General features: G+C 39.0%; 1 protein-coding gene across 5 annotated transcripts in view; it reads left to right on the forward strand.

Moving 5' to 3' along the window:
* CACNA2D1 (calcium voltage-gated channel auxiliary subunit alpha2delta 1) overlaps window positions 1-14,374 on the forward strand; it is a 676,857-nt gene that overhangs the window by 619,227 nt on the left and 43,256 nt on the right. For 3 of the 5 annotated variants that reach the window (XM_034765627.1, XM_034765592.1, XM_034765610.1), the window contains 5 exons: window positions 266-337; window positions 6,413-6,474; window positions 9,145-9,221; window positions 11,216-11,276; window positions 13,242-13,339. In XM_034765627.1, coding sequence (XP_034621518.1) covers window positions 266-337; window positions 6,413-6,474; window positions 9,145-9,221; window positions 11,216-11,276; window positions 13,242-13,339 — 370 coding nt within the window. Of the gene's footprint in view, window positions 1-265; window positions 338-6,412; window positions 6,475-9,144; window positions 9,222-10,488; window positions 10,498-11,215; window positions 11,277-13,241; window positions 13,340-14,374 lie in introns of all 5 variants that reach the window. The other 2 variants (XM_034765601.1, XM_034765617.1) reach the window with 1 other exon arrangement.

A 14,374-nucleotide genomic window follows, 5' to 3' on the forward strand; every position in this document is an offset into this window, starting at 1 on the left:
CAACAAGAGTATGAAATACAGGATTGGGCTCTCTTTATTAGGGATAAGATAAGTAGGCTTGTATGGGCTATTATTTTCAAATGTGTCAATATGATAGTATTGCTCATAAGATGCAAAGGATCTTGGAAAACATTAATCATGTTGTACGTCACTCCTAGATTCTGATTTTCCTTTTGTCTCTTCCCCCTACCCTCTTCTTCCTTTTTTATTTTATTTTTGTTTGCTTTTTTTGGTTTTGTTTTTTTTTTCATCTACTTGTATATAGATTCGGAAAAAAATGATAGATGGAGAAAGTGGGGAAAGAACATTTAAAACATTGGTCAAGTCTCAAGATGAGGTAAGACTGGAACATAGGCTGTCCTACTTTCAGAAAAGAACATTGCAAAATGATGACAAGAAACTCTATATTTTTAAGAAACTTTTAGATTATAAGAAACTTTTATATTTAAAAGCTAACATTCTACTTTTCCAGTGTTCTACAATAGCCTCGTGGACAGGGCCGGCTCTAGGTTTTTTGCCGCCCCAAGCAAAAAAAAAAAAAAAAAAACCTCCAAGAGCGCAACTGCTGAAGCAAAAGGAAAAAAAAACCTCCCAGAATGCCACCCTGGAATTGTGCCACCCCAAGCACATGCCTGGTTTGCTGGTGCCTAGAGCTGGTCCTGCTCGTGGATTATTCCTGTACAAATATTTTCCTTCCCCCGCCCTCCCCGCCCCCGAGTTGCCAACCTTCCTGGCTTGTACTAAGTTAAAGCACACATTTCTTAAGAACAAGGGTATTTTGTTTCTCTCTTTCTTTGGTGCTTCATAATCATACAAGTGTTTATAAGGCCCTGAATTCTGTTGTCAAGGATTTAGCAGAGAGTTGTCATACTTCTTTACATGAATCCCTTAGCAAAAGTCTTAAACGGTATAGGAATATGTTGCTTTGTAAGGCATTATATTCTGGTTGGATATGAAGAAAGTGGTGGGGGGAAAATAATTATACAATGTACAGTTCCTAGATTAGGATTCATAAGCAAATGAATCATCCAAACAGTTACAGTGATAGTATAGATTAAAATTTACTTGGTGTGTTTATGGGATAAAGTGAGTTTCTAAACACCCTGTCTTGGTTGTTAAATTTTATTTTCCCAAGAAGTTAGACCTAGAAAGCTTGGTCTTCAACCCTGACAAGTTTTGCAGTAACACAAAGCTGCTTTAAAGCTGAATGATCTGGCAGCCCCCAGTAATAGGGGAATCCATAGATGGTGTAAGTCTGCCATATGTCTGTGCCACATCACTTAAGGCCCCAGGGTAGGGTGTATATCAGTGGGAGGAGTAACAACCGGAGTACAGTAGGCTGCACTCTGTTGATTCCTACCTGCCACAACAGCTCTTTGGGGTTGTATTGTAAATAGTAGGAGCAGCTTGAAGAGGCTTGAATTGACCTGTTGTGGACCCAGAGATGAGGGGAGATGTAAAAATTGAATAGGAAAAATACAAATGTATAAAAAAACAAAAAAAGTACATAAATCATCATTTATATATATAAATATAAACAAACCATAAAGTAGTAAACGGAATTGTTCATATGTATGCATCACTGATAGCAGCAACCTTTGCGCTGTAACTCTTGTTGCCCTTCCCCCACCAACAGCCTACATTCTTCTGTCTCCAGCTCTTACATTATGTCCAGGGGCAGCTCTATGTGTTTTGCCACCCCAAACACGGCAGTCAGACAGCCTTCAGTGGCATGCCTGTGGGAGGCCCGCTGGTAACGTGGATTCGGCGGCATGCCTGCAGGAGGTCCGCCAGTCCCGCGCCTTCAGCGTACACGCCGCCGAATTGCCGCCAAAACCGCAGGACCAGCGGACCTCCTGCAGGCATGCCGCCGAAGGCAGCCTGACTTCCGCCCTCACGGCGACTGGCACGCCGCCCCCCGTGGCTTGCCGTTCCAGGCTCACGCTTGCTGCGCTGGTGCCTGGAGCCGCCCCGATTATGTCTGAACTGAAATGGTAAGAGAATTTGGGCCTGAGCCTACTCTTACATTGCTGTAATGCCGGAGTAACCCCACTGAAGTCAATTGAGTTAAATTTAGTTTCCCAACTTTCTGATTGCAGAAAACTGAACACCTTTGCCCTGCCTCTGCCTCACCCCTTCTGTAAGGCTCCGCCTCCACTTCCCATCTCCCCTCCCTCCCTCACTATTCCTCACCCTCACTCACTTGCTCATTTTCACCAGCTGGGGGAAGGGAGTGGGGTGTGAAAGGGGCTGAGGGCACTGGCTGGGGGGGTACGGACTCTGGGGTGGGGCAGAGGGTTGGGGTGCGGGAGGGAGTGAGGGCTCCAGCTGGGGGTGTGGGCTCTGGGATGGGGCTGGGAATGAGGGTTTTGGGATGCAGGAGGAGGTTCCCGGATGGAGGGTGGGGCTGAGGGGTTCGGAGTGCGGGAGGGGGTGTGGGCTCTGGGAAGGAGTTAGTGTGAGGGAGGGGGCTCAGGGCTGGGGCAGAGTGTTGGGGCATAGAAGGGGGTTTTGATGTGCTCCGGGCAGCACTTTCCTTCGGTGGCTGCCGGAAGCAGCTGGCATGTCTCTATGGCCCCTAGGGGGAGGCGTAGCCAGGCGGATATGCGTGCTGCCCATGCCCACAGGCCCCGCTCCTGCAGCTCCCATTGGCCACGGTCCCCGGCCAATGGGAGCTGCAGAGCCGGGGCTTGGGCTGGGGGCAGCACGCGGAGCCTCCCTGGCACTTAGGGACTGCAGGGACATGACAGCCACTTCTGGGAGCTGCACAGAACCAGGGTACACAGGGAGCCTGCCTGCCTTAGCCCTACTGCACTGCTAACTAGACTTTTAACAGCCCAATCAGCGGTGCTGACCGGAGCTGCAGTGTCCCTTTTCGACCAGGCATTCCGATCGAAAACTGGATGCCTGATAACCCTAGTTAAACTGGTGTGAGGTCAGAGTCAGGTCCCACTTATTTCATTTGCCTGTGAAGTATGTATTGCACTATAAAATTATGATAATAATCATAGCATTCTCACTCTCGTCACATTTAGGTTATTTTATTTTTAACAAAATAATCTGCAATAACAATGCAATATGAGCAGATGCAAGGCTTTTTCATGAGGATGACAGTTTGATAAAATGAGGGAAAGACAGAAAATGATGCAAATGGGCATGTTATGTTTGTTTTCCTTCCGTAAATTCTTGAAATCCTGGAAAACCTAAGGACTAGTGTTTAAATCAGTCTCCCTTGTAGGACCAGCACTTACTCCACCTATTAGTTTGGCATGATAAGAGGATCATGTTACACGTGATGAATTAATCTTCAACAATATCTCCAATGTTATGCACAATCCAGACTTTTCTTTAACATTAAGCATATGTGTCTTATATTTCCAAGTTCTTTTTTACCTGCACACATATCCATGGCAACTACAATAATAAAATCCCCCCCTCCATTAACGTCTGAGATACCCATTGTCTATCCCACAACATGTGAGAGTCCTGGCAGAGTGCAGAATTCTGTTCTAATCTGATCTGATCCCTCAGGAGCTCTTTAATGAACTTAAAATCAAAAAGGAACCCTACCAGAAATAGAAACCTGGACAAAAGAATAGCACAAGCATGTAGGGACAAAATCTGAAGGTACATCTACACAACAATTATACACCCATGGGTGGTCCAGGTCAGCTGACTCAGTTTCTGGGGCTGTAAAATTACTGTGTAGATGTTTGTATTCAGGCTGGATCCTGAACTCTGGGACCCTGTTAGTGTAGAAGGTCCTACAACCCAGGCTCCAGTCTGAGCCTGAATGTCTATACAGCAATTTTTAGCCCCATAGCTCGAGCCCACTGATCTTCCCAGATGCGGCTGTGTTATGGGTCTTTTATTCCAGTGTAGAGGAACCCAGAAAGGCTAAGGAACAAAATTAATTACATCTAGCAAGAGACATAAAAGACAACACGAAGACATTCTTTAAATATATACATACATACATATATGCATCCTTTAAAAAGAAGGAGCAAGGGAAAGGTGAAGGAAAGTTCATGACTTCTACTTAGTGGGGAAGGAGAGCTAATAATGGATGACATCAAGAAGCCTGTGGTGTTTAATGTCTGTGTAGTTTCAATCTTTACTAAAAAGATAAATTTTGAACAGATACTTAAAACAAATAATATTAGCAACAAGGGGGAAGGAATGCAAGCCAAAATAGGGAAAGAACAAGTTAAAGAATGTTAAGATCAATGCATTCAAGTTGCAGAACCTCACTAGGTTCTTTCTCACCCTACATTTCTTAATATATTGGATTTATATCTCTCTATTTATTTTCAGAATATATGCAGTGTGTATAGCTGCAGTGCAAGCTCTCCTACACTGTTCTGTCAATATGCCAGAATACTGGCCTGTAGGGCTCACCTCTAGGGGGAATCATAGAAGATTAGAGTTGGAAGAGACCTCAGGAGGTCATCTAGTCCAACCCCCTGCTCATAGCAAGACCAGCCCCAACTAAATCATCCCAGCCAGGCTTAGTCATGCCGGGCCTTAAAAACCTCTAAGGATGGAGATTCCATCACCTCCCTTGGTAACCCATTCCAGTGCTTCACCACCCAACTAGCGAAATAGCTTTTTTCTAATAGCCAACCTAGACCTCCCCCACTATAACTTAAGACTGTGGCTCCTTGTTCTGTTATCTGCCACCACTGAGAACAGCCTAGCTCCATCCTCTTTGGAACCCCCCTTCAAGTAGTTGAAAGTTGTTCAGTTTCCATGCCCAATTAATCCTTGGCTATCTGCTGATATCCTGAACAAAGGTGCCCATATGATGCCAAATGTATATAATAGTAACTTTTGTGATCTGGACACCTGTCCACTTGAAAGTAGACTGAAATCTCCAATTCATTTCACACAGTTCATTGAACAGCCCTTGTATGACAGTGACAGAAGTACTACTGACCTTGTCCACGTTATAGCTAGAGACCCAGTAGTGATTGGTTTCCATTACCCATCCTCTGAGTCCCGTGTGGGACATGGTGAGAATATTACATACTCATAGTCATCTTGGCATAGGGAAATTCCTTGTGTCCTTAAAAAGCAACAGAGGGTCCTGTGGCACCTGATACTTGTGTCCTTAATCTTTCATGAAGTCACAAATGCAAGAGAAAGATAAGGTGCATTTACTGCTTTTTTTTAAGTGGATGGGCAGTGTGACAATCAATAGTAAATAAACATGGGTGAGATCTGTGCTGAATAAGTTCACCCATCTATAAGTCTTAAGTCAAAAATATCTCCAAGCATTTCAAGCGTCTTCTTTGTGGCAAAATGGCTCTTAGATTGTTTACACCTGCCCTGCTGTGCTGAGAAATAACAAGAGAAGAGAGATTTATTTAAGTTATAAAAGTCAGAACGGAGCCAAAAACACCTTTTTTTCATAATCATGTTAATTTTTGTGTTTTTATTTTTGCACAGGGACAGAAATAACATGTACTGTAGCACATATGAACAGTATTAGTAATGTTGTGATGCAGCAGCTGCACAGATTTTATTGCAGACATCCTCATAAATCTTTGTCTCCGACTATAAAGCAGTAATATGCTACAGCTGGCATATACTTATAATTTTTAATGTGGAAAAATGAGTAAAACTGCTCCAGCGGGGTGCATTAATGATGATTAAATCTTCTACGGGAAGTCAGGGGACCTTTTAAACTGTCTGTCGTGTCATCTTTCATTCCAGAAGCAAGTGAATTGAAAAGCTAACTTTAATCTCATACTTCACGAAAACACTCATGGTCATGCTTAACTTTACACAAATGAGTTGTCCTATTCACTGTAATGGGACGTCTCATGTACATAAAGTTAAGCAAATACATAAGTGTGTGCATGACCAGAGCCATAGAGTATTTATCCCTGTATATACAATGTCACAGAGACACAGACAAGCAGATATTAGTATATGTAAGTATGTACAGGCATAGTGGTTTGTTATTATAGGGTTGCTTATAAATGCTTTCTTGCTGTCACTAGTTTTTTGTTTAGATACAAGATCACTGGGCCATTCTTATGTGGGGGAGACTCTTTCCTGTATTTAAAATAAACAGTAAACAAGAAAAAGAACTAATCTGACAAATAGACACTAAGGGTAAATGGACAGGCCAAATTTATGGTTCGTTATACTTGACACAGCACTTCTAAAATTCTTTATTAGATTTAAAGAATGCAGATGACTCTGTAACATCTGTTCTAAATGTGGAAATTGTTGAAGAAATGTAATTGCAAAGCAGGTCACATTTTAATGAAAGGAGCAAAAGAATTCCAACAGCTTGTTTGTTGTTGAGTTTTACATTCCTTTCACCTCAATAATAAACCAAAACCTGGCATTTACTGAGCCTCCAGTGGCAATGATATACTTGTTTATCAAAATTGCTTTCCAGAGGTATATTGACAAAGGAAATCGAACGTATACATGGACCGCTGTGAATGGCACAGATTACAGGTAATTAATCTGTTTTTTAATAGAAAGTGTTGGTTTGTTTGTTTTGATGAATAATTTTATTCTTGTTAGTTATAACACTAAAAAGCCTAGGAACTGACTCTCTCTGTCCAAAAGAATGGAGAGACAAACATTGGTGCAGTGCATCTTCCTTGAGGTTTTCTCTCTGCTCACCACCTAATGGGATAAGGTCCAGTCCTGCAGGCCTTAAAAAACAAAAACAAAAACAAAAAAAACCCCACTCCCATTGCCCATGAGTGTTTTGCTGAAGGAAGCGTACAGAGTCAAGTCCTCAATCTTTTGTGGAGCTTTCTAAACAACTCGCATACTAGCAAAGTTTCACCATACTTACTAAGAAGATTGTGTGGTTCATGGTATCAATATTAAGTGGACCTTATCTTTTCAGGGATCTCATAAATTCTGCAAGACTCTTAAAATCTTTGTAGTGTTTGATTTGTAACTGTGTCTTTGGTTGTGGTCCTCTCCCTCAGCTCCTCTTCTAATCCCACCTTTTCTTGCAGTCTCTCCAACAATAATTTCCATTCCCAGACTGGCCTTTGCAAGTAAAATTTAAAAAAATAAAATAAAAAAGGAAGCACTAATGTTTCAGGCCTTTACAAAACAAGCAATATCTCAACCTTATTTTGTGTAAACCTCCTTCTCAATCTTATATTCATTATTTGTCATGTCATGTCATGTCATATCTAACCTACCGTGTCAGATTTTGGCAAGCAAGTACTGTGGTATTATCACTCTAATGTGCAGTTGCATTTAAGAGGCCATATACAACTGTTAAATAACAATTATATTATTTTGTATATAAAATTGTATGGCTATAGATAACAGCAGAGAAAGATAACACTCGCTGGAAAAGGTGCACCACACTCTCTCACAATTGGCCTGAAATGCATGATTTCAAACACTATAGCTACACATTGCTGTGACACTGGAAGGGATGCGACATCCCCTTCCTAAAGTATTTGGGCTGAACTTGGTCCAAGAAAGTTATCAGACTTTAGTTTCAAAGCTGAATACTTTTAAGATTACCAACATTGGGCCCAAATTCTATGAAGTTCTGAATGTCCAAGTTAGGGCACTCAGGACCTTTCAGGACTGGACAAATTGTCACAAAGCAGAATCACCGTCAGTGCAGTGTTTTGCCTATGTAGTGTAAAACTGGAAACAACATTGAAAGGATTATTTTATTTTAATAAAAATATGTAATATTGGGAGTTTTACCCACAATAATAATAGTTGCATTACTATGATGTCTAGAGACCAAGTTGGGGTAGTAGGCACTGTACAAATATATAATGAATGACAGTCTCTGACCAAAATATTTTACAAATCAAACAGAAAAAATACCCACCCCATGAACCTAGTTGTGAATTAAAACAAAGAGCTGGCTTGATCTATACAATTCAGAACCTTGTTTTTCTGTTGTTACCCCCATTTTTATTTTCTGAAGGAAAGCAGGGTATTTTTCATCCTATCGTGCTATCTAGTACGCAGTACAGATGCTTATTTGATTTATATGTGTTCTCACTTCATACCAAATTCCTCTCATAGCTGTTTTTCATAGGCTGAGAGACAGCAGTTAATCTCCTGGGTTCACATTGCCGCAGTCCCATTAAACATAAAATTATAGATTTTAATTAGTAGTTTCTGTTAGCAATAACTGTTAATGGCAGGTAAACCTCTCCTGATTTCCCTCGAGGGGAACTGATAGAAGGCTATCACTAAATAATCAGGAATCTCACTTCTGTGATGTTTAAATGGCAAATGCATTATTAAAGGTAATCTTGCTTATGGCCCAGTTGTACAACTTCTTTTAATGTTAATTTCTGCAGCCATCCATTAGAAACCAGTGGTAAAATGCACTTTTATGTTAATGAAAATTGAGTGCAAACATTAAGGATGTGGGATGAAGTAGATACATCTCTGATGGGGATTTATACCTGTTGCCTTTAACATCCTTTTTTAAAAGTTCTGCTCTCAGATGCATGCATTGATTTTTAGTGGCAAAACCAAAAGGCAGAATCATTTCTAAACACAATGGATATTGAAATCAAAGGAGCTGCATTATAAAATATATTGTACTCTTAAGGCACTCTTATATAATCCAGTTCAAAGAATTGTTTTGTCCAGAAGTAACTGCATTACTTTAAGAAGATATTCTGTCTCTCGGAGATAATATAAATTCAAGAACTACAAGTTTGTGCATTACATATCAGTAGCTGTCTTATTACTAAAAGGGGTCTTGGTCATCATCATACTCTTTTCATAGCAGTTCAGAATTAGGTGTGTTTTTTTTTTTCAGCTGTTCTTTAAGCCTAACTTTCAATGGATATAGCCATAAAAATTGTGACTGGCCTATAAATTTTATGATGGGTGCAGATCCTAGAATGCCTCCCACTTTACTTCAGGCCCCTATTACATGTAGTTAATTTCAACCCCATTGAGGTGCCTAAAATTAGCACTATGGCAGTGTGGGACTGTATATAATAATCAAATCATCTCATCTCACAATAATTTTCATCCCCAACTTGTTAATTGTTTTCAAAGACACATCAAAGCTGACTTGAGAAAACTGCTTTAAAACTTCTAAGTTTTCTCCACTGAGCTAAATGTGTCTTTATGTCTTTGTTTATGCCTTTGTTATTTCTGTTGCAGTTTGGCCTTGGTATTACCATCCTACAGCTTTTACTACATTAAAGCCAAAATAGAAGAACCAATAACTCAGGCCAGATGTAAGTACTTTGAAGGTTCTCTGGGTTCCGACCTACTTCTGACACACAGACATTTTAAAAATTTAATTTTGAAATTCATAGTGTGTGGAGTTCCCTAATGTTATCATAATGTACCCAAAATCTACAGCAATGATTCTAACCCATTGTAAACATTCAAGGTACAAGAAATATTCTACATAGCTAGAATATGTGCAGGTACCCCAACTTTGCTCCTTCCCTTTTGCTATGTACCTATAGAATCATTGCTTTGTGTATCCTCTGTTGGTGTCGTTTTAAGGGTCTGCTAGCTGACATTTAAATATTCCACCTGTTAAATATTCATATATAGGCTATAGAGCAAAGCTTCTTTTCACAGTTTGCAGTAATTACAGTGCTGTATAAAGCAATTTCTCATGCTGCTCTTATAAATATAGTAATATTAGGGGCTATTTAGTTTTGGCTTACAGTTAAGCTTTTATGTTGCACTTTGTAAATAGTTTCAGTGGATGTCGGTAGAATCTGATTTGAATGACACTCATTTTAAGCCACTTCCAGGTTCTAGAAAACTGACTGGAAAGAATATGTATGATGTATTTCCAGCTATAAAGTTTTGTTTATTTTGTTTGACCATAGTTGAGCCAGTAAATGAAGCATGAGCCATCAGATCTTTTTAACTTTATCCAAGTGTTAATCCAAATCTGAATGAATTCCATTTTTGCATTTAGAAATATATGTATGTAAAAACTTACTTACAAGGACAAAACATTTTCCACATGTGTTACAAGTCTCCTTGTCAGTCATAGCTGCTATTATCTCAGAGAAGACGTGGTTAGAAGTTGTTTAATTGACAACCATGCCATCTATCATCATATGCAGGGTAGGAGATAACACGATAAGCTTTTACCAACCAGTCATTTTGTATGATTTATTTCTTAACTTTATCAAATAGGAACTAGTGATTAAAGTATTAACAAGTGAAAAAAGTGGTTCTATTTATGGACTAGATCTATTGATGTCGCACCAGCATCAATATACCCTGCAAAATAGGCCCTTGAAATAGCCACAGTATTTAGAGGTTACCTCAGAAATAATAAACAAGGACATACACTCAGTCTTCAAAGATGTTTGTCTTTTTCCCAGACTACAGCTGTGCATAAATTGAACCTATGATCTATTCACAATATTTTTATTCAAGGGGTGGTTGAATAAAATATTGGTTTGTGACCCCTTTTGCTTTACCCTGTTTTTTTCTGTTTCCCTGCTTTCTCTTTCTGATGGATTTTCACAGTCAAAAAGGGCAAGTATATTCTTGTTGCTCAATTTCCTTCTGTTTACTGCAGTTGATATTTTCCACTTATATTTCCATTCCTACTGGACATTCTCCTTTGTATTCTTCATTTCTGGACTTCTCCCATGATCATTGGGTACCATAGCAACAGCAAGGGGGAGGGGAATCTATAAAATGTTTTTGTGTTTTCATGCACATTTCAATTTGTTGCTAATCTCTAATCCCTGTTTGTCTGATCCTGTCCACCTGTTGGTTCATGCTGATGATCAGATATATCATTCCTTTTTTTAAGACCACTCCTTTCAATAACATTGAAAGGGGACTTATTGTAAAAGTGATGCTTTATAACTTTATTCATGAAAATATTAGAGATAAACGTTTTCCTTGATGTTCTCAATCCTAAACATTCCAAGTATTTTGAATGATCACATTGTAATGATAATGGAAATGTCATATATACTTTGGATTATCATATTGTCATGATAATGAAACAATGACTCAGACTTAACTTGCTTCTATTGTTCTGTTATTGCTTGATGTATTGCTGTATAATAATCAGATCATTTCTTCCTGCAATGTGGAATACTGATGATGGTATAGTACATTTGTTAGAAAAATGTTCTTTAGAGATCACATATTTTAAAATTCACAGATGCATGCAGAAATTATCCAAGTAATTTTACAAAGTTCTGTTTACTTATCTGATATTCAACCTTCATCTTTGTAGATTCAGAAACTCTAAAGATTGATCACTTTGATGAAGCTGGCTATACCTTTATAGCACCAAGGTTGGTCAATTTCCCAGTTCTAAGCATTATACACAGCAGTAAATAAGAAGTCTTGATCAGGTTAGTGACATTTATGAAGCATGGACTTGCCCAATAAAACTTAATTTTGCACATGAAATGTGCTGGGGGAAATTGTTAAGTATAAGAGCAATGGTTAAACTCAGATTTCCAAGTTTAGATATCATTTTTATAGGAAGAATATGGATAACATCTTCTCAGGCTACTTCATCTCATAGTTTATCATATAGCAGTCCATACTTTGCAGTGTTATAATATTTGGAAGGATAAAAGAAAAAAGTGCTACCTCCGACTAAGCCTCATTTATTTATTTATTGAAAGATAGTGTGGTCTAGTGAATACAGCGTTGGGATTCAGGAGTTCTTAATTCTATTCCTGGATCCAGATGATATTTGACAAACTGGCTTAACCTATCCATGCCTCAGGTTCCCCACTTGTAAAATCAGTATAATAATACTTATCTCTTTTGTAAAGGCTTTTAAGGTTTAAGGATGAAGAGTATTTCCATAAGAGCTACGATAGCAATTGTTGGGTGTAACGCCATTGACTTCAGTGGAGTAAGGGCATTAGTTTCCTGGGTTTTCCCAAGGAATTCTACTTTCCTAGTCCATTGTATTTGTGCAACAGAAACATATTAATATAAATACTCTTGCATCCGAAGAAGTGGGCTATAGTCCACGAAAGCTTATGCGCTAATAAATTTGTTAGTCTCTAAGGTGCCACAAGTACTCCTGTTCTTTTTGCAGATACAGACTAACACGACTGCTACTCTGAAATTCTTGCTTTAGTCAGTCTTTATGTGTAGCATCTTAAAAAGACAATGGTGATAAACAATGGAGAAATCATCTATACACAGTCAGTCTAGAATGATTCAAACTCATTCTAGCTCAAAAGCTCAAGCTTTTTTAGCACACTAAAGATGTATTCTAAAAGAAATCGCATGTAAAGCAAATAGTTGTGGGGTGTGTTGTTGTTTTTTGTTGGTTGGGCCCCCCTGCCCCCAAACTCAAAGCAATCTAAAACTGATCAGGAGCATTTAATTTTCTTGGAGAGTCGGAGGCATTGATAATGGAATGTAGCATTGATAAATCATACTTGATCCTGCAACTAATATATGTGGGCAGAACCAGGCAAAGAGCCCCATTGAATTGCTGACCATAGGACTGGGGTCTAAATTCTGCCTGGGTTCTTTTTGGTCATGGTGTAATAAGTGAATGGCAGGAAGGTGGGTTCTTTCTAAAGAAATGTTTGAACCAACTTTTCCCTTTGCATAGCATATACATGGTATTTTGAAAATGAGCTACTTCCCTATAGCACTGGTAATTGTTCAACACCTATCTTCTCTTTATCATTTACTCTCCTATGGAAAATCTAGTGCATATTTTAATATGAAATGAATGCATTTAATGCCGCTTGCTAGCTAATGTTTCCCCTTAAAGTGAACAGTGATTTTTAGCATACTTACTTATGGCTCTGCTTCAGAGAATCACACGAGGTATGTGGTCATACCAAATATGTGTAAATAAACCTACTTTACCCAGGTGAATTTTGTCGGGGGAGGGAGTAGTTAGTCTCTAATTCAGTTTTAATAGTGTACAATCGCCAGTCAAGGGCCTCCAATCTTAAGAGGTCATTTAAACAATAAGATTTCCAGTATATTTTGGCTGAAGATTGCCTCTACTTAACCAATAATTTAGGTTGCTCCCTTGGCTGGGTCACTTAAAACACTTTAGAAGATGGTGAGGAAACTGGTCTCTTCCTATTGAATTCTGCAAAGAGGGTAAACGGAATTTTGCAGAATCCTGTTCCATTGTCTGTTATAATATACTATCACTAATCTGAGGGTCTGCAAAGCTCTGCCTGGCTTGCAGGAAATGCGAGCCATTTCTGATAGCACCAGTCACACCTGAAACAAACTAACAAGATTGATGTTTTGTTGTTTTTCAGAGAATACTGTAATGATGTAAAAGTATCATACAACAACACTGAATTTCTTTTAAATTTCAATGAGTTTATTGATCGAAATACCCCAAACAGCCCTTCATGTAAGTATTCTATTCCATTCACTAAAATTATTTTCACAGGGAGATATAAAAATATGAAAACCGCTGCAAGACAATAGCTTTCACTATGCCAGTGTTTTAAGATTGTTTTCTGTATTTATTTGCTTAATGGAATTACATACAGGCCAGAGCATTGAACTTATCAGAGGTTTTATTTATATCCAAGAGAGCACTGGTAAGATTGGTTTGCAGATTGCTGTGACCATCGAGAAATCTCCGTAAATAATATGAAGCAAAATGTATTCAACAACTTACAAACTTCCCTCATGGATTGTTTTCCAGCAGCATCCAAAATGCCAGTCAGTTCCCTTCTACACTCCCTCACTGTTTCTGGTTCACATTTTTGTCAGCCAACACAATGCCACAGGCAGAATTTAAAAGAAAAAAAAATCTTTGTCTTCTATCTAATATTTACCGACATCCACAGTCAGTTTCAACACTGGCCTAAGGGTATAAAGACCTTTCAGATAGATCCGTTCTGAAGATTGTAGCATATCCCTTCAAATAGTTTGTGAGCCCTCTAGTGGGCCTTTTATTTCAGAAAGCACCAGAAACTAACAGAGCAGGTGTGGAAGCGCACGCTAAGCATTCTATGCTTGCTATCGTTAGTAAACATGGTTATTCGGAACCCAGCTTTGTCCGTGTGTATTCTTCCTATTCTGAATGTTGTGTAGAGAGTAAAGACACAATTATTGTTAGGGTCTGGTGGCTTCTACAGCAGAAGACAGGGAGGTCCACTAGAGGGCTCACAGACATATTCCTGTTCACTACAAAAGACATATGCCTTTTATAGTTTTGCTTTATCATTTCCCTTCATGTGCATGGATTCCATTGAATTTTGAAGTCTGGGTACTGGAACGAGTGCTTACAAATGGAACATGCAGTATTCCTGTAAAATAAACAAGACATAGGATGGCAATTTGTTAGATCCTAGCTCAAGAAACCATTCCATGACATCGATGATCTCTCCAATTATCACCCTAGTGCAAATCTTCTTCTGTTAGGGAAAGTTGCTGA

The sequence above is a fragment of the Trachemys scripta genome, chromosome 1, assembly GCF_013100865.1.
Source record: "Trachemys scripta elegans isolate TJP31775 chromosome 1, CAS_Tse_1.0, whole genome shotgun sequence".
NCBI lineage: Eukaryota > Metazoa > Chordata > Testudines > Emydidae > Trachemys > Trachemys scripta.